At 42.8% G+C, this 20,127-nt stretch overlaps 1 protein-coding gene across 1 annotated transcript; it reads left to right on the top strand.

Annotated features, from left to right (window-relative positions):
• Positions 1-11,121: 11,121 nt before the first annotated feature.
• LOC123153629 (uncharacterized) lies at positions 11,122-19,615 on the top strand. Its single transcript, XM_044572658.1, has 4 exons — positions 11,122-11,321; positions 11,384-11,674; positions 14,753-14,955; positions 19,271-19,615. The coding sequence occupies exons 1-4, from the start codon at positions 11,122-11,124 to the stop codon at positions 19,285-19,287; spliced, it is 711 nt and encodes a 236-aa protein (XP_044428593.1). The 3' UTR covers positions 19,288-19,615.
• The last annotated feature ends 512 nt before the right edge of the window (positions 19,616-20,127 follow it).

The following is a 20,127-nucleotide window of genomic DNA, read 5'->3' as shown; positions in this document are numbered from 1 at the left end:
ACGTATCAATCACGCTATCGCGGCCCACGCGGAAGGGAAAACCAGCAACGGCGGCAACTTCAACAGCAACCCCCGCGGCCCTGGCAACAACAATGGCAGTGGGCGGGCCTCCTACACCAACTCTAAGGGCCGTTGCAACTCCCCAAAGTCACGCCCTGACACCATCCGGTGTCAAATCTGTGGAAAACCGGGGCACTCGGTAAAGGATTGCTGGTATCGCTTCGAAGAGGATGAAGACTCCTCCCAAGATGAGAAAATTGCTGGCGGGGCAGAGGCCTCGTATGGGGTCGACACCAACTGGTATGTTGATAGTGGTGCCACGAACCACATCACCGGCGAGTTAGGGAAGGTCACCATGAGGGAGAAATACCACGGCCCGGAGCAAGTCCACGCCGCAAATGGGGAAGGTATGAGAATTAGTCATATTGGTCATTGAATTATTAAAACCCCTCATCCAAGGTCTACTACAAAGGGTAGGGCAAAGAGTCGACGGTATAAATCGGCGCTGGAGCTACACCCAAAGAAGAAAAACAAATGCAGCCAGTGCCAATCTACAGAGCACACTGCTGGTGTGTGTCCATAGAGGCTCATGTGATTCTGTTTCCTCATTTGTAACTTTGGAACAAAAAAGGAAAAGAATGATGTTTTTTTAGCAATGTTGGGACCAAGTGGACACATTCAGCATCTATGATTCCTCTTTATCTAATTTATGTTGCTTGAATTAGTTCATGCACTATGTAAAAAAGTTGCTATTTGTGCCTTTGTTGGCAACTGGTTAAATATTTAGTTGTTGAACAATTGTATATCCAGTGCTCCTAATGTATCAACAAAAGTGATGATATTGAGTTGTGAACGCAATTACTAGTAGTGTGCAACTACAAAATCTGCTTAATAAAATTGTACAAACCAGCAACTTCCTCCATGGAGCAGAAAAAAAGAAAAAATAGTACTGACCTACTCCTTGTCGTATCTCAGCAACTTCCTCCATGGGGCGGTGTTGTGCACGCTAGTGATCCAATCATATGCCAGCTTCTTCCTGATGTTGAGTACTTCCTTGGGGTTGTAGTTGGGCAGTTGGCTACCATTCCACTCGGTGGCGTTAAGCAGTGCGAACAACCCACACTCATTACTGCAAATGGGCAAAAAAAATTGTCACATAAAATTAAAAACAAATAAAGGTAATGCACTCTGTGCAACTGCTTATGTCCTACTGTGCAACTGCTTCTGTTCTACTGTGCAACTGCTTATGTCCTACTGTGCAACTGCTTGTGTTCTACTGCAACTCATTATATCCCACTGTGCAACTACTTATGCGCCACTCTGCAACTGGCTAGATTAGAAACTCATAAAAATGATAAAACAGATTGAAGACTAGTACTGTGTCTTAAAAATACTAAAGATTGCACATGTAGAAAAATTTAGAAACTACAAAATGATGGTATATGATTGAGAAGGAATGAAATGCTTATTGTCTTACTTGCCGAGCTGCTTTGGTACATCAATGTCAATAATCTAGAAGTTCTCGATGCTGAACTTTGGGTAATGCTTCCTCCATAGATCGCGTACTACCCCTGCGATGATAGAGGCAGTGTTCATCAGCTCAATGTTGTCCAGCGTCCTGCTTGAATCAAGAACTTCGAAGCGTCCGTCCCTCAAGTTGACACTGAAGACCCAATAATGCCTCCCTCCGTCCTTATTAGTTACATCAGCGCAGTCGAGCACTGGCAGCATGACCTGCAACCATGAATGATTTCAGACACAAAATACAGGCTGTAGCTAATAAAAAATAGTAAAAGACTTGGTCAAGTTAAAAACAGGTTGCAACAAGTGTCTACCAACTAGCAGATGTGTCATGTGCAACTGGATATGTTGTGGGTGCCAACTAAAAAAAAGATTGATCAGGTGGGCACAACACTCACCAAGTCTTTCTTGTCGAGACAGTTCTTGTAATCAAACCTCTTGTTTATCTCATTCACATTGTGGATCCCTTGCTGTAAATTTATCTATAGAGATTATAAAACATGGCCCAAAACTCCTTAGTAGGTGAAAGGCCTCCCTCAAATGGTCAACGAAAAAAGTGCTACAGAACAAAGATGAGGGTAAAAAGAAGGTTTTGGAAAAACTTACAGAAAACCTCAGTGGCATAAGAACCTTCTTTGACCCTTCTGGTAAGTTATCCATGATGTGTAAGATTCCAGTCTCAATAACAATTTTTGACAACCATTGAACCGGCTTCATCGAATCAACTAACTCCTTTAAAGAAATGTAGAAAGCACCATACATGATTATCTCAGGGCTGATTTTTTTTGAAAGCAATAAAAAGACAATTAGCTCGAAGGGTCACAGCAGCAAAAAAATGTGCATGAAATTGAAAACCGAACAGTGTGCAACTAAAAGCCCTGTTCTGTGCAACATGCTATGCTTTCTATGCAACTAAGTGGCTGGTCCTATGCAACTGAAAAAGATATGTATGCAGGCTGTGGGGAGTTAGTTTACCTGGTAGCTCCATCATCTGCTCCTTTGTGATGCCTGACCCAATACAAGAGGGCAGCGTAAAGCTTGTTCACTGCCTCATTGGTGCTGAAAGTCTTCTTCTTGTTGTAGTCGATGAATGGAGACCTTTGAGATACTGCGGGCCTTCTTACCCTCCTCTGTCTTCGTGCAAGAGGTGGTCCCGAAGAACTGCTCGTGCCAAGTTCTGGTTCTGCACATATCGGGGTGTGGCAATTCTCTAGTGAACCAACATCTAGTTCTTGAGCTATTGCCTTGCCAGCATCAGCAGCATCACATCCTTCATTCACAGCTGCTGGGTCCAACTCACACTCATCAATGTAGATCACACCGGCTTCCGCTGTTTCTGCTGCTGGAGCAGGTGCTGGAGCATCACCATCTATGCCGAGGTCAAAAGATGGTGCATCGCAAAACCCGTCACCATGATAAGACTTTGATCTTTGTAAGGGTTCAAGGACCAGGGCATCTCCTTGCGGCACAAACACGGGTGCATCATTCACTGACTTGGTTCGCAATAGTGTTGTAGTTGGCGGCCTTGGAGGCTTGCACCTACTTATAATGTCGAACACCTCCTCTTGTGTTAATGGTTGCTGAAAGTCAGCTCTTGGGGACGGCACTTTGATAGTTGGATCACCTCCTTTTGTGTTTGGCATTGAAGCATCTCTATGAGTAGGCACCTTGGGACTTGCAGTTGCAGTGGTGCCTTCCTGACCAGCTGTGGTGGTTTTGACTGTGACCATGCTGCTAACTGACACATCAGTTGGCACACTGGTATCTGTAGTTGGCATCTTTCCAGTCTGAGTTGGCAGCAACCTAGCAGAACATGGCACCCCTGCATCAATGGTTGCGGCTCTCAGTTCTCTCTCGTCTCTGAACCCCAAATCTTTTGTGGCCTGTTCCCCCTTTGTGCCCCTGGCAAACTTGACAATCTTCTGCTTAGGTGGTTTTGGTGGGACTGTTGAAAGGGGAGTCTTCCCCTTGATCTGTTGAACTTCTCTGACATTGGTTGGCTCTCTGCTCACTACAGTTGGCATATCAGTTTGAAGCACAACTTCCTTGACCATATTTACTTCAGCATCTGCACTCACCATCTTCTCCTTGGTTTGAGGCAACTGCAGATTCTTCTTCATTAAAACTGCTTTACGCTTCTGGACCACGTGAGGGTTTGCCATGGATGCTGCCTTGCTCTTGCTGGAGCTTAGGTCTGGGAGTTGCTTTAAATATTCCTTTTATTTTTCCTTTGAATGAACCCAGTCAAGACCCTTTCCTGCTTCCTTCATGTCAATTTGATTCTTTTCAGCTTCACTTGATAAGAACAGGCTCTTGTCAATGGCAAAGTTGATCTTCTCACACATATCTTTGTCGCTGAAATCTGGCACAGGAAAGGTGGTTGGCAAAGCTGGCTTCAAGTTGCAGAGCTTGAACATATCAATGCTGCCCTGAGACTCTTCTTCGTCATTTTTCTTTGACTTCGGCAAATCCTTGTCTTTCCAGCAAGTTTTGTCAATCAACATTTGTAGTGTGCTCCTGCTACTCAATGAATTGCTGCTGCTCGCAGGGGTGGCGGAAGTGCTAGTCCTCCTGGATGTGTTGCCACCTGTACCACCAGAAGCAGGGGCGTTGTCATCATCATCGTCATCGCTGTTGTCGCTGCCTCCATTGGACCCCCCTTTATCATCACCATAACCATCCTCGTCTTCTTCATCATCGTCTTCTTCCCTCTCACTGCCATCAGCTGGTGCGCCTTTGTCTTCTCCCCTCTCACTGCCATCAACTGCTGCCCCTTTGTCCCCGTCCCCCTCTTTGGCCTCACCTTCTTCTTCCTCCTCCTATGCATCACTATCTTCTTCCTTGTCCTTCTCCTCTCCTTTGTCCTCTTCTTGTTTGTCCTCCTCCTCCTCCTCCTCCTCATCTTCCTCTTCCTCATCCTCCTCCTCCTTTGCATCTTCTTCATTGTCATCCTCATCCTTGTCCTCATCCTCTGATTCATCCGCATCTGTGTCCTCGTCGTCGTTAGCATCTATCGCTGCTTCCATTTCCGCATCTTCTTCTGACTCATCCTCAACAAACTCTTCTTCTTCTTCTATAGTTGACCCCCATCTCTTTCTTTTTGGAGCATGGCGTGACGCCCTAGTTTGCATTGATGGTTGTAAATGAACACTTTGACTGTCCAAAAGAACATGTGCAACTACAGAAGCTTATATGTGCAACTGAACATACATCGCAGCCAACTGAATTCTGTATTCTTGCAACTATAAAAGTTATACATGTCCAACTGAACATACATCCCAGCCAATAGAAAAAAATTGGTAAGTGGTACAAGTTTCTGTATGCAAAACACTAACCTGCGGATTGTAGGTTATTGGTAACTTGGATGCCACGAATGCTTCAGCTTGCAAAATTCCACCAAACAGTGGTGTCTGCTCCGTGCCTCTATACTCCTCTTTAAGCCGATGTGAAAAAAAAGAGAAACAGAAAATAACAAAGATTATCAAAATTAGATTTGTGTGTTGAACGAAACCACACATTACAACCTGTGCAACTACAACAAGATACTGGGGTAGACAAATTCAACTATACATATATGCAACTGAACAAATACACAAAAACTGTGCAACACACATGGCACCTAAAAAAAGTTTCTACCAACTGATGCAACACATCTGTGCAACAAGATTAGTAAAATTGTGCAACTTAAAAAAGATGGTGTGCCAATTTAAAATGAACATGTGTGCAGATTGCCAAACTTAAAGCTACAATCTGTGCAACTACATGCATTGTTGTGCCAACTGATGACAGTTTTCTGTGCAATTTCCAAAAAGAGTGACCAGACATCAAAAGAACATAGAAGGAAGACACTGTTGAAAAAAAAACAAAAAAGAACTCACTTGTAATTTGCCGAACACACCAGGAGAGATAGTATCCTTCTTGATCACCTTGGCAATGAGAGTACTATCCCATGCATTCGATCATATCACGCAGTTGCTTACTGGGATGTCATGTACGAGCGCATCAAGGTATAGTATCTGCACCAGACCCAAACAAAAGAAAAAGCCAAGTTCAGTTATTGTTATGAGAATTTCAGCAAACTATAACTGCACAGAAAGAACAGGAACAGATGGAAAAAAGTGGTCGTTTTCACTAACCATCAAGTGATACAAGCAGCAGCAGATAGTTTGCTTCTCCTGGTCCATGTTCCGGAAAGCTTCATTAATGTGTTCTGCTACAAAGAGGCAGATGTTTGTATTCTTCAGCATTTGATGATCTAGTACAAGTCCATAACACTTTGGGCTGAGCTTCAAGGCCGTGGTTGGGGCTAGAAAAGTGCTGAAGGCAACCGCAAGCCAGGCCATAAAGAATGTGTCATACGTTCTTCCAGCCATATTCTGAATCATCTTTAGCCATATAGTGATCTGGGGATGAGAATTTCTAGTTATGTTGAAAGCCTATGTGAATCTCCTAGTGGCATCCTCGTCAACTAAATATCTGACTTTTGGACCCCTATTTGGGAGATCAAATACCCTCTGAACACTGTCAGCATTGACACAGATCCTTCCCCTTCCTGGGAAAACCATTTCAAAGGTCTGTGGCTAGTAGGACTGCACCAGGAACTTAGTGAGGTCCGCTGGAAGTGTGTTTGATAAGTTCAATAGCCCCCCGACCGACCTCAAAACTAGCTCTGATTTATGTAGTGGGGTTAGAGAGGCGTTGAAATTTGCAAAGCGCGCTGGTGATGCCCTTATCCTGCCTGCCTGTGATGGTCGCTCCACATCTTCCCCTGGAGCCACCTCAACTCCTTCACCGCTGCCCTGTTGATTAGAAAATGAAAGCATTACACAAACATTAAACACAAGAGAAAAAACAAGAATGAAAAAAAACTAGCAATCATCATTTGGATCAGTATTAGAATGAGCTATATATTCATAAAATGAATCATGCCAACTAATATGATGTATTTGTGCAACTAATAAAGCTCATGAGGACAACTGCAAGACTGCTAGTGTGCAACCTTCAAAAAAAGTACGAGACCTGGAAGCTACAAAAAGTTCTAGTGGATGTGCAACAATAAGAAATGATACTGCAACACAATAAAAAACAGTAACTAAAAAAAGATTTGCAAAGAACTATTCAAATAGCTCATCAACACACACAAAAAACCCACATACCTCAGCATCTGCTGCGGAAGATGCGACAGCTTCTCCAGCAATTGCTGCCTGTACAAAAAAATGACCACTGATGTCAACTATGAAAAGATGCCAACTAGTGAACTACAAGATGCCAACTAATGCCAACTAATGTCAACTGTATTTAAATCAATATGACTAGAGATGTCAACTACAAAAGGTTGTTATTGACAAACTAAAAACTAAAATAGTGGTCCGAACTGCTGCATAATTTCATCACTATCTAAAAAAGGCGAGAAAACCACTTATATTCGAGATTTTACTTACCCTAGAAGATGACTCAGCTCCCTTGCCAAGTGATGCACATCTAGTCCGCTTTACAACACGAAACTGATCAGCATCCTAAGAAAAAAAATAAAAAACATGAGCATGGGAAAAACAAAAAAAATGTTATATGACCCAAACAAAACCAAAAATGGACTTGTGTCATCAGCATGCCACTTACCTCAACATCCTCTCCCTGCTCAACACTCTGCGCAGGTCGTGGCTGGCGATTAGCAGGACGCTTCGAGTTCCGGCGAAGCGGCTGACTTCCAGAACGCTGATTAAGCAACCAAAAGAAAACATGAAAAAAAAGACATTAGCATACATACATAAGTTGAAAACAACTCAAAAACAAAAGAAAAAAGTGAAAAAATACATCTCCTTCATTGCCATCCGCATCTGCTCCTGTTATAACCATTTTTTCCCTGCGGCAGGAAATACAACAAAAAAACACAGTTAGAAGATGTGGACAACCAACTACTACAATGATGCAGCCAACTGGGTAGTAAACCTTGTGCAAACTGGACATCAAATAAGCCAACTAACTTTTTTCTGCCTAGTTATTACTTGCCAACTGTGACAAGTAATACCTAGGCAGAAAAAAGTTAAGTAAAGGCAACAAGCTCAGTGAGATAACTTATTCTGAAAAAAGCGTCCCTAGTTGAACATGAAGGGAGACACATGAAAACAACCACATCCACAACAAAAGACTTGCACATTGAGAAAAATTAAAATGGAAAATTGGCAAGCATTGGTACTAATTTGCACAAATCAAGGGGTCCTAGTTGCACAAAGCAGGAGAATAACACATAAACCACCACAACGCTGGTGGATTGGGTAGATTATATTGGAAAACTGGCAAGCATTGGTGCTAAATTGCACAAACAAGAGTCCCTAGTTGCACACAGCAGAGGGGGAAACAACCAACTAGTAAAAGTGTATAACATATGCAACTAAGTAAAACCAACTAAGTAGAGTAACTGGCACAAGTGTATAACATATGAACAGCCAACTTAGTAAAAGTGATGCAGCTAACTGAGCAGGCAACTTGTGCAACTGAACACCGTATAGACAACCACCTAGTACAAAAACAGTGAGCCAACTGACCAAAACAACTGCTGCAACTGCATAGCATATGGACAGCCAAGTACTATATGGACGTAGCCAACTGAGGAGAATTTTGTGCAACTAACCATTAAATCTCTGAACACCAACTACAAAATCAGCCAATGCATTGCACACAACATTGTGCACATCTAATACAACTTACAGAATAACTAAGAATCATGAACAGATCTCAAATCTCTGCAAAATTGAACGGAACATGAACTAAACAGCCAAATCGCCCTAAAATCACGCAACGGGCGCCGTGGACATGCATTCCTTCTACCTAACGACTACCGCGTACCCTGGCCAACTACACGTTGACCCTGTCCAGCCACCCCCGTGCCGTGAACTATGCCTCCAACGATTCCCCCGCGAGGAGAACCACCCGCAAGCCGTCGCCAAACTGAGCACTCCACCGCGACGCCCCTTTCAGTGGAGAGGATGGCGTGGAGGAAGACGAAGACGGAATGGGGAGAGAACTTGCTGCGGCGAGGGATTTCAGGCCACCTTGTAGATCCCGACCACCGTTGGGCGCGTGCTATGAGATAGGAGAAGGGAACTCAACGTGACCAAAATCGAGGATAAGCGGGGGTAGTTCGCGCCGTTCCCGAACCCTAGAGCGCATTCCCCTCGCATTTCGGCACCATCCGCGCTCCGCGAGATAGAGAGAGGAAGGAGAAGCATGTAGAAGTGGAGGGTGAGCATACCTCCGACGGCGAGGAGCACCAGCGATTCCCCCGCGAGGAGAACCACCCGCAAGCCCCGCCAATCTGAGCACTCCGCCCGCCACACCCCGTTCGGTGGAGAGGATGGCGAGGAGGAAGACGAAGACAGAATGGGAAGAGAGAGCACGCTGCGGCGATGTATTTCAGGCGCAGATTTCGAAAACCGCAGCCCACGACCCCTAACATTCTCTCCTCTACCGCTTACAGGTGGGCCTCCCATGTCCGTATGCGGACAAAACCGCCCACGACCGCGGTGCGCGACCAATCCAGACCAGGTGGCACCTGGCGGATCTGGGCGTGATCGCTCGCGCGATCGAACGGCCACGAGCCGGCCGCCCGTTTCTGTTAGATGATGGCCGGCCACTTTTTAGACTTTAGGTATATTATAAAGCAAACATTCGATACATTCAGCTTGTTGGGGCCGCAGCACAGAAAAACCCAAAAGAAAAACAAAAAGAAGAAAGAGAAATAAATGCCGACACCGGAAGATCAACGAAGAAAGGAAGACAGACAACAGCTGCACCCTCCGGAGAAGTACCACCACGCTCCCAACGCCCCGAAGTGCCACGCACCAAGCAGCACCTTCAAGAAGGAATGCGCCGATGCCGCCGCTATTGCCCGAACAAGTTCTTGGGTTTCCCCGGTACGCGAGGGATAGTGCAGAAGGGATGTACCCGGTGCCCCTCAGGAAGGTCCAACGGCGCCCGCAGGCATCATCGCATCGGTGCCGATAGGCCGATAGGAATTTCTCCCGATCCACAACCACCACCACCACTCCAGACACTTCGTAGTGCACCACCCACGCAGCCGCCCACCAGCATGTGCCCACCACGGTTACCGGACCACCCTCGCTGTCTCTCTAGAGCTGCCAACATGAGGCCTGGAGAGGGAAAGGAGACAACGGCCATGAGAGCGGGCACTACTCGACCGATGGGAGGGAACAACCTCCATCGCAAGAGCGAAGCCGACCAGACGCGACAACGAGGACTTGCCGGGCCCTACAGCCCGGCCGGGCCCACGTGGGCCCGGACCGCCCCTGTCACCGCGCTGCAACACGCCGACCAACGAAGTACTCGCCGCCCGTAGACCGTCGCCGTCTCGCCACTGCCACCAGGAAGCGACCCCGCCGAGCGCTGTGCCTGCATACTTGTCAGAGAAATGAATAAAAATAGATGTATTTAGAAGTAAAATACGTCTAGATACATCTATTTCTTCAATAAGTATTTCTGGACGAACGGAGAGTATGATACTAAAGCATTTCCTATACCAATAGGTGCCCAATCAAAGCACACCTTTCAGACGAAGGCTCCATAGATGAATTAGTAATAATGGGTCTAAATCTTAGTTTATAAAACAAGTGTGTAATCTGAAATGTGATTATCTTGGTCAAAACAACCTCTAGGAAATTTGGAGAGATATCCCTAATATAGTTATCCCCTTTTATATTTGCACATTATGATTTTCTTTTCACTGAGGGACGTTTATGCGCATTATGCAGACCAAATCTAAAAACCTAAAACCTAGAAAGATTACCAGAATCTGGACGGTATAAAGCATTGGGAAACCCGCCGCCCTGTCCTCTCGAGGGCCCAAATCCCACGGACCACCCCGAGTGCCGCCACTCCTACAGTACCGGGAAATGCCGAAGTCGCAACAGCGGCAGGCCAGCGTCGCGCCGGCGCCGACGCCGCGCCGCCCACGACCCGGAATGGAGTACCGCGCGCGGTCCGACGAAGCGTGGTACCCAGTATTTTAAATAGCGCGCTACAAAATATAGCGAGACCCTTCTCTAAATGCTACACAAGTTATAGCGCGCTAATAGCGTGCTATATTTTAAAATAGCGTTTGCAAAAAAAATTAAATATATCTAGAAATAAAGTATTTAAGCAACTAAATTTTTCATAGGAGCAAGCAATATATGCATAAGGGCCAAATCCAGCACATAAAAAGGAGTGAGAAAGGGATGAGAAGTGAGAACTAGGGTTAGCCGGTTAGGTCTCGTGGGAGAATCTGATAAAATGAGTGAGAAAGCTAGTGGTCATGGGTTGGTTTTGGCCTGCTGGGCCTGCTGGGCTGTGCTTATTTCAGTTTTGCATGGTCTGCACGTTGTAATGTTACAATGTTACAACGTTATAGCGTGTGTAGCGCGCTAATTATGCGATTAGCGCCGTAGCGTCCGATTTTGCCAAAACATAATGTCTCCCTTCCAAATATGCTATAACCGTGTTATAACGGCGAAATAGCGTGCTATTTAAAATATTGGTGGTACCCCGCGCGCGTGGTGGTGCAGGACAGCTGGCTGCGCGTCATGTTCGAGAATTTCCTCGAGGATGCGGACGAGTGGTACGATCCAGTGGCTGACCTCGCATCCCCGGGCGACGTGGACGCTCCGCGCCAGGTTCCGCCGGGAAAGCCCGGCCCTCAACGACGCCCGCTGCGGAGACCTCCGCCCGGGCGACCAGCTCTGCCTCGCCTGCGATATCTACGGCGACGCCGACGAGCTCAAGTACTACACGCTGTCCTTGAGACAGTAAGTCCTCCTCGTCGCGCCCTACTCAGTGCGTTCCTCAACACACGCATATGCTTGAGTAGTAATAGGCACAGACCAAATATGCAGGTGGAGAAGGCAGCGCACGGCACCGTGGATGGCGTGGAGCGGTGCGCATGCCGTTTCACCGTGCGCTGGACGGAGGGGCCGCGCTGCCGTTGCCAGGACAAGGTGGGCGTCGAGGTGGTCTGCTTCGTGCAGGAGTCACCGATCCAAGATCCGGTGTTGACCGAGTTCCTGGATGGTGTGAGAAACAGGTTCGGCGAGGACCAAGGGGGGGCGACGGTAGCGTCTCAACAGGCAGTCCCGACCCGGACACCATCAGGCAGCCGACGGTACAGTCTCGCATACTACGCCTCGAGTAACTTCTTTTCGTCTTTTAATGAAGGGATTTCTACCCGGAAATCATCAGACGTTTGATACTTGACAGCCATCGCCTAAAGGAAAGCAAGAGATACACGCTAGGGCTGGAAACAGAATCACAATTTTGCACAAGCCCCACGCCCCTCACTAATAAACGTATAAAGGATAATATAAACCTTTGACAAAACGAATACGCAGAACCTTGTATACGAATTGCACAGGCGTGAGCGAACGGGGCTCATTAAGCCATGCCCCTCCTACCACATGCTTTTGGGAATAACAATAGATGTACTAGTAATTATTTCGTTAGAAAGAGAAATATCTGCGCGATACAACAAAGTATTGGTCCTGAATATACTGCCCCTGGGTCTGCTTCAAGCTATAGCAAATAGGACTAAACAACTTTTTAAGAAGATATCTCGAGGACATATTTCTTTATTTAGCATTAGACCCCCTAAAGGAGTCATATTAGTACTCTTTAGGGCAGAAAAATCTATGACACAAAATCTTAATTTTGCACGTACCCACTTTGCACACCCCTTTCACTAACGTATAAAGAATAATAATGGCCTTTGGAAAAATGTATACGCGGAACATTGTATAAGAATTGCACGGGCGCGAGCGAGTGGGCTGGCTCATGAAGCCATGTCACTCCTACCACGTTCTATGTAAGCGACATAAAGATCTTTATATATATTATATATTCTACCTAAAAAAACGTAAGGTTCCCTCTTCTGTCTTACGTTTCATCCAAGCTCTCCGTCCCACTCCCGTTCCAACAATTTTTATCTCCGATCAATCTTTGGTAATTCAATCAATTTACGTCTCTTATTTGGTAATCTATCTTTTAGTATTTGGTAATGTCGTACCACAGTTAATTCAGGCTAATCAATCTCCCATATTCCTTCCTAACTAAGAATCTTTCATTTGGTAACTCATAACATTGTACCACAATCAGGATAATCAATCTTTCATTTGGTAACTCATATGTATTCCTAACTAACGTCGTACCACAATTAATTCAGGCTAATCAATCTACTAAAAAAGAATGTAAGGTTCCCGTTTCACCTTTCTTTCCACTGCCCTTCGTCCAACACTCCCCGTATATCAATCACCATAATTTACTTACTTTATGAATCAATTCTATTTTAATTTACTTACCAAACTTCTGATCAAAATATAAGATAAATCACGGCAGAATCTGATGAACATTTATTTACACAATTGCATACTTTGGGCAACTAAATCACTTCTTACCAAAATATAAGGTAAATCACGAGCAGAATTTAATGAATATTTATTTACACAATCGCATATTATGGGCAGGTAAATCTCTACTACTTAAAAAGAATGTAAGATTTTCGTTTCACCTTTTTTCCACCTTTCTTCCCACCGCCCCTTCGTCCAACACTCCCCGTATATCAATCACCATAATTTACTTATCTTCTGGATCAATTCTATTTTAATTTACTTACCAAACTTCTGATCAAAATATAAGGTAAATCACGAGCAGAATTTGATGAACATTTATTTACACAATCGCATACATGGGCAAGTAAATCACTTTTTACCAAAATATAAGTTAAATCACGGGCAGAATTTAATGAATATTTATTTACACAATCGCATATTATGGGCAGGTAAATCTCTTCTCTACTACTTAAAAAGAATGTAAGGTTCCCGTTTCACCTTTCTTCCTACCGCCCCTTCGTCCAACACTCCCCGTACCAATCACCATAATTTACTTACCTTCTGGATCAATTCTATTTTAATTTACTTGCCAAACTTCTGATCAAAATATAAGGTAAATCACGGACATAATTTGATGAACATTTATTTACACAATCGCATACTATGGGCAAGTAAATCACTTTTTACCAAAATATAAGGTAAATCACGGATAGAATTTAATGAATATTTATTTACACAATCGCATATTATGGGCAGGTAAATCTCAAGCTAACGTAATAGAATATTTATATCCCGTTGCATCGCACGGGCATTGTTCTAGTACTATCTAAAAGAAATGTGAGTTTCCGTCTCCCATCTTACGTTTCGTCCAACCTCCTCGTCCCACTCCCATTCCAACAATTTTTCTCTCCGATCAATCTTTGGTAATTCAATCAATTTACGTCTCTTATTCGGTAACCTATCTTTTAGTATTTGGTAACGTCGTACCACAATTAATTCAGGCCAATTAATCTCTCCTATTCCTTCCTAACTAAGAATCTTTTATTTGGTAACTCATATGTTATTTGGTAACGCATAACGCAATTAATTCAGGTCAATCACGCACGATAATCTCTCATATTCCTGATCTAAAAAATCTATTCAATTCCTTCCTATCTAAAAGAACGTACAAAATTTTGCCCTTACCGAATCTTGTCGAAATTTTATTTCCTCTAGCCATTCCCTCTATCTCGCCTTCGTGGATCTCGTCTCCTCGATGCTCTCCTTTATCACTCATCCCACCTGCCACTCGCCATGTCTCTCGCCTTGCTTGTCACGATCTGGCGCTGCCTTGTCAAGGCGTCCAGCTACTGACGGTGAAGCGCTAGAAAACACTCATCCTGCCAGGGGACCTCTCCACAATCTTCAAATGCTTCCTCTATCCTCTCGGTCGCGTTCCCCGCGCTGCACCATCCTTTGTGACTGGGTGGGTCACAACGTCCAGCGCTTCGACTCCTCATGCATCCGGGAGGCCTTCGCTGCCATGCCGGGGCCTGCGGTCGTTGTACATTCAACGAGGTGGCATAAGGGTTCAGCAGCCGCGTCGGGGACCTTGGCCACCCTAGTGATCTACTTCAACGTTGAGGAGCAGACACTCTACACCCTCGCCAACACTCGCATGAACCTCAAGGTGCTCGAGTACTAGGTTGTCGTGCTCATGCTCGACTCTAGCTTGTGCACCAGTGCGCTCTCCGGCGCCAACGAGGCAACGATGCTTGAGTACTATCGTCAGTTTTTAGAGCTATATTTTGTTATTGCTACCGAATTGCCCTTGCATTTTAGAATTTTGTTTGTTGATGATGCCTCTTGATGAAATGCAGCTCAAGCACGAGCAAGTATTTTGTTGGGATCAAGTTTGCATTGGGTGAGCATTCACACTTGGACGGTTTTAAGTGTTTCAAAGAGGTATTAGACAAAGATAATCGGTGGAGAAAGTCATATGCTAGACACAATCGGCGTGAAATCACTAGCATATGTATGCCCTATTGCAACCCACGGGCAATTTCCTACTACAGAGAAAAGGGTGAGCTCACGAGGACTCAAACTCAAGATCTCCCACTTCGTGTGCGCTTCTACCAACTCACCTCACTGCTGCTTGTGATGTTCTACAACGCGAGATATATAAGAGCATACAACAGCATTCATATAAGAAAACATTTCTGAAAAATATCAATACTTTTATTGGGAAACAAGTGAACAATTATAAAATACTCAATTATTTTTAAATTTATGAACAAATTTGGAAAACACAAACATGTTTTGAAATTTGAACTTTCCGAACATCTTTCAAAACATGAAAAATATTTAAGAAATCAGAACAATTTTTAAAATTCATGAACATTTTTTGAATTTATGAACAAAATTTGTAAACATAAAGATTTTTCGAAGTTTTGCGAAAAAATAAAACCAGGAACAATTTTTGAAAACATGACTTTTTTTTGAAATTCCACAAATATTTTTAAAAATTTGTGAACAATATTTGGAAAACATGAATATTCTAAATTTTGTGAATAAATTTAAAAAGGTATGTTTTTAAAAAATCATTTTTTTCCAGAAAAGAGAACACTTTTGGTTCGCGAACAAATTTTGAAAAAAGGAGATAAATTTTGAAACTCTGAACAAAATTAGAAAACGTGAACACTTTCCTAATTTATGAACAATTTTTTAAGCAGAGCTCGTGAATTTAAGAAATGTTCACGAATTTTTAAAGATCCGGATTTAAGAAAAAGTTCATGATCTGAAAATAGTTCACGAATTTTGAAAAAGGAAAAAAAGAAATAGAAAAAACAAAAGGAAAACGGGACAAACGAAAACTAAAAAAAGAAAACCATAAATTTTTAAAGAAGTCGTATTTTTTCCCTAAAAATAAAGAAGTCATATTTTGAAAGATATGATCGGAAATTGTTCATGTTTCCAAAGATGTACGGTTTTTTTTAAGTTCATTTTTAAATCTTGTTCAAATTTCTGAAAATGTTTGTGTTTTCAAATTTTGTTCATAATTTGAACAACAATTCGGCATTTCAAAATAGTTCACGTATTTTTTCATTAAAATTTTCAAATTTTTCGGAAGGATTTCATATATATGAATGTTGTTGTGTGTTCTTATATATTTTTCGCACTATAGAACAGCACAAGAAGTGATGATGTGAAGTTGCTAGCAATGCACTCCTTAAGTTGGAGGTCTTGAGCTTTCCTTTTATTTTTATGTATGTTTATATTTACGGCCTAGTAGCTCGCGTACCAACGCGGCGACGTACTTTAAGAAACACCATCTGCCCACTATTTTGAAGGGGTACGAGGTAATCTCAGTCGTAAATGCGTTTAGGCGGCCGCGGGGGGAGTGGGGTGTTGTATCCAAGCAAAAGCCTTTTTTTTGCACATCTACAGTTTGTTTTACCAGAATTGACACATAATGACACCATGCGACTAAACATTGGCGTATGTGGTGCTTTGGATGAAAAATTATATTCATGACTTTGTTGTCCCGTGGTATTCAACTAGACGAAGGTTTTCACGGTTAAATCCTTTTATCGGCAACATCAGTTTCCTCCAACCTAAAGCAACATGTTGCATTAATTGCTCGAACACCTCCCTCCTGGTTGTAGGAGAATGATAGGATAAAGTGTGTTTCCATACAGAGTTCGCGTGGTCTATCATGTTGCTATAGTCGATGATTGGGCAAGTCTATTGAAGAAAAGGGCAATGTAGATTTCCGCTGAGGATCCAAAAAACTCGCGGCCATGGCAGCCAATGGAGGTGTTTGATCAGCAAAAGGATTGTACCAGACATTTCAGGGAAGACATATGATGTCACTAGTGTGTCGATTCTGGTAAAAAAAACTGTAGATGTGCAAAGGAAATGGCCTCTACTTGGGTACACCCCCCCCCCCCCCCCCGCCTAAACACATGTACGGCCGAGATTACCCCATACCCCTTCGGAATAAAAGGCAGATGGTGTTTTTCCAAAGTACGTCGCCATGCTGATGCGCGAGCGACTAGGACGGCCCATTAAGCCATCTATCTTCCCTGAATCGTCTGGTACAATCGTTTTGTCCGATCAAACACCTCCATCAGCTTTCATGGCCTCCATCTGGATGCTTGCTGGATATCTACATTACATTTTCCTTCAATAGACTTGCCCAATCATCGATTATAGCGACAGGATAGACCATGTGAACTCTCCTTGGAAACACACTTTATGTCATCATTCTCCTACAACCAGGAGGGGGGTGTTCAAGCAATTAATGCGACTTGTTGCTTTAGGTTGGAGGGAGCCGATGTTGTCGATAAAAGGATTTAATCGTGAAAACCTTTGTCTAGGTGAATACCACAAGACAACAAAGTCATGAATATAATTTTTCAAAGCACCACAAATGTCAATAGTAGACGGCCGGCTCATGTGCTTGCCTTGCTCCATTCAGTGTAACTCTAATGTTGATGTTCTCTTCTCCAACACTCACGAATCTCCATTGTGTTCCTATCTTGTGAGAGACATAATGAGACACTAGGCTTCATGCCTTGATATTGATGTCAAATGAGGACATAAAATGACGATAGTTGTGTACCACATATGACATCAATATATTTTGTGGTAGGAGCATCCCGTCAGCACCACTTCTTTCTTCTATGCTTTAGAAAATATGCAGCTAACCACTAATGCATGCTCCACACTCTGAAAGTGCTAATTGCATTAGTATTGCACTTTATTTATAGGTTCATGATATGCAGATGTGCCTATTTTGGAAGCGTTTTGTATTGATATCCATTTTTAATGAGTCGTCATGAATACAGTAATGGCGGACGCCAACGTTAAACATGATCTTTAGTTACAAGAAGACAGACCGATCTACAGGTAGAATTTATGGCCAACGAGTTCTCCCAAAAGTCAATAAAAGTTCCGTTATGATCAATATTACCATAACAAAGTGTCTCATCAAAATGATTAGTACAAAGATAGTCAAGTCAAGAGTGGTTTGCCCAGCACCAACATTAACAACAATAGCTTCCAATAAGACGAGTGGGATAAAACTTTCTTGAGACCACTGTGAATATTCTTCTATATCTTATAGGTCCAATGCCAAAAGCAAGTCACACCATCATCTAACATTCAACTCAAAGCAATACAATTACCAAAACTTACACTCCTATTCTATAATTTCTCCTATAGTGTCGCTATAAAGTAGTAAAATAGATACTATCAAGGGAATATGGTCTAGATTTTTTGCCTAGATAGCTTGTTCATCTTTTATTCTATTTATGTAACTCATATTTTCTTTCCAGCCGGTCAAAAAACCCCACACCTCACCTCAACCGAAAGCTCGTTTGAGCTTACCATCTTCTTAAGATGCCTATCTCTCTCGTGTAAACCTGATCTGACTCATGCACCAACTCGCCATAGCCCTCATCCTTCTCCTATGTTGTCCAACATAGTATTTACAGAAATGTAGTTCCTAGTTTCCATATGCTTAGTACGGACGCAACATTAAAAGGGGGCTCTGTTGGGCACTGGCTTTATAAGAATAATAGTTCAAATTTATGTGGGACTTATCATATGCAGACCTTCCATAAAGTTGATATATTGTATGCATCCCGTGTGCTTGAGATTTCAAATCGTCTAAGATGATTGCTTCTTCTTGATGCTTCATTGTGGTGGAGTTAGGTATCCATCAGCAAATTCATTTTAACTTCTTATTATTGCTGGTTTTATGTTCTGCAAACATAGTTTCATAATATATTGATGTATTGGGCCCTTATTTGAGATGGGCCCTAGGCCGTCAGACTCCTTGACATGGCCCATCGCCGACCGTGAAAACACTAATCAATAGTAAAAATGGAAAACAAGTAGTTCAATTTTCTTAATATGACCTAGCAAAAGAAATATTTTGTAGTAAAATTAAAGATGGAAAATAAATGAATTACTAAATAACAAATGTAAGTATAAAAAATCAATGGTCGATAAAGCTTGAGTGATTATGATTCAACTATCTCACCAAGTTTTGTAGTAGCACAAGTTTACCTTTATAACTGTTGGTGCTACTTAATACATATGCATGCTAGCTTAGTATATACAACAATTCATCAATGAAATGAGTTCCATCTATGAATTATTGGGAAGAGAAGTTTAATTTAATTAAGACGCCTAGGAAAAAATAAAAGGTGACATGGTAAAATGAATAAACTAGTCGACACATTTAACAGTTTAAATAACAAAACAATCAAGGTTCAACACTGTTGTGATTAAATATCATTGAATTTCATGGTTAACATTGTAAAAAGTTGACTTTTGCATTATGAATTTTTTTAACTATCTAACTGGATTTCACGGTTAATATTTTACAGAATACTTTTTTCCTTGAAGACGGCATCAGAACATTTGACCGGAAGATCGTGAAGAGGAAATATGGTATCTCAATAGAGAAAGTATCCAATGGAAACTCAGTTTCAGTGGAACACATGGAAACCGAAACTTGTGCCCTTGGATCAAAAATCTTTTGTCCCAATTAGTCACATGTTTCTCGGATTTTGCAGCCTGCATCTTGGTGTGCATTGTGCACAAAACTCCTTTTCATTTCTACCTATACTGAAATGAATCCTTGTAAGTTGGCACCGCATGTTTGGAGTTTTGGACTTGTACTCCATGTCTTTAATGTTTTCATATTTAATTCCAGCAAAGTTTTTGTGTGTTGTTTTCATATTTAACACAGTGTAGTTAATGTGAAAATAGAATATCCTTTCACATGTTGTTTTGGTCCAAACATATAAAATATTGATCATTAGCCCCTTGGGTTTATCATAAATTTGTCGGTTATCATTCGTTATCAAAAGTTCGTAAGCCTATGCTCACTCGGATGTGCAACATGGTGCCACTTGCGGGCTTTGCTTTGGGTTCGACTGGTAGCAAAAAAATTCTCTCAAAGAACAAGGAGATTAACGAGTGGACCTAGTTTTTGCAAACTTGCTGGTGTGTGCTCCAATACCCCACACACCAATACCCTCACTAGTTGCTACCTACGAGAGAGCGGATGTTTGAAAAAGGACACCATTACAGTCCCCAAGAGGGAAAGCCAAGGCACACTCTGGGCGTGTCAACGTCTGCAGTGTAGGAACAGTGCATCGACGCAAATAATAGCGGGAGAAAAAATGCAGCAATTGCTCGAAAGAATTTCCACACGACTTCGTTTCCTTCGTTAAAAAGG

This window comes from Triticum aestivum, chromosome 7A, assembly GCF_018294505.1.
Source record: "Triticum aestivum cultivar Chinese Spring chromosome 7A, IWGSC CS RefSeq v2.1, whole genome shotgun sequence".
Taxonomy (NCBI): Eukaryota; Viridiplantae; Streptophyta; class Magnoliopsida; order Poales; family Poaceae; genus Triticum; species Triticum aestivum.
This window is presented reverse-complemented; position numbering and strand designations above follow the sequence as displayed.

Excerpts from the sequence above, each read along its gene's own strand:
- LOC123153629 (XM_044572658.1), top strand. The coding sequence starts at position 11,122 with ATGCGGACGAGTGGTACGATCCAGTGGCTGACCTCGCATCCCCGGGCG. Across the intron at positions 11,322-11,383 it reads TACACGCTGTCCTTGAGACA|TAATAGGCACAGACCAAATA; the intron begins GTAAGTCCTCCT and ends ATGCTTGAGTAG. Across the intron at positions 11,675-14,752 it reads ACACCATCAGGCAGCCGACG|CTCAAGCACGAGCAAGTATT; the intron begins GTACAGTCTCGC and ends GATGAAATGCAG.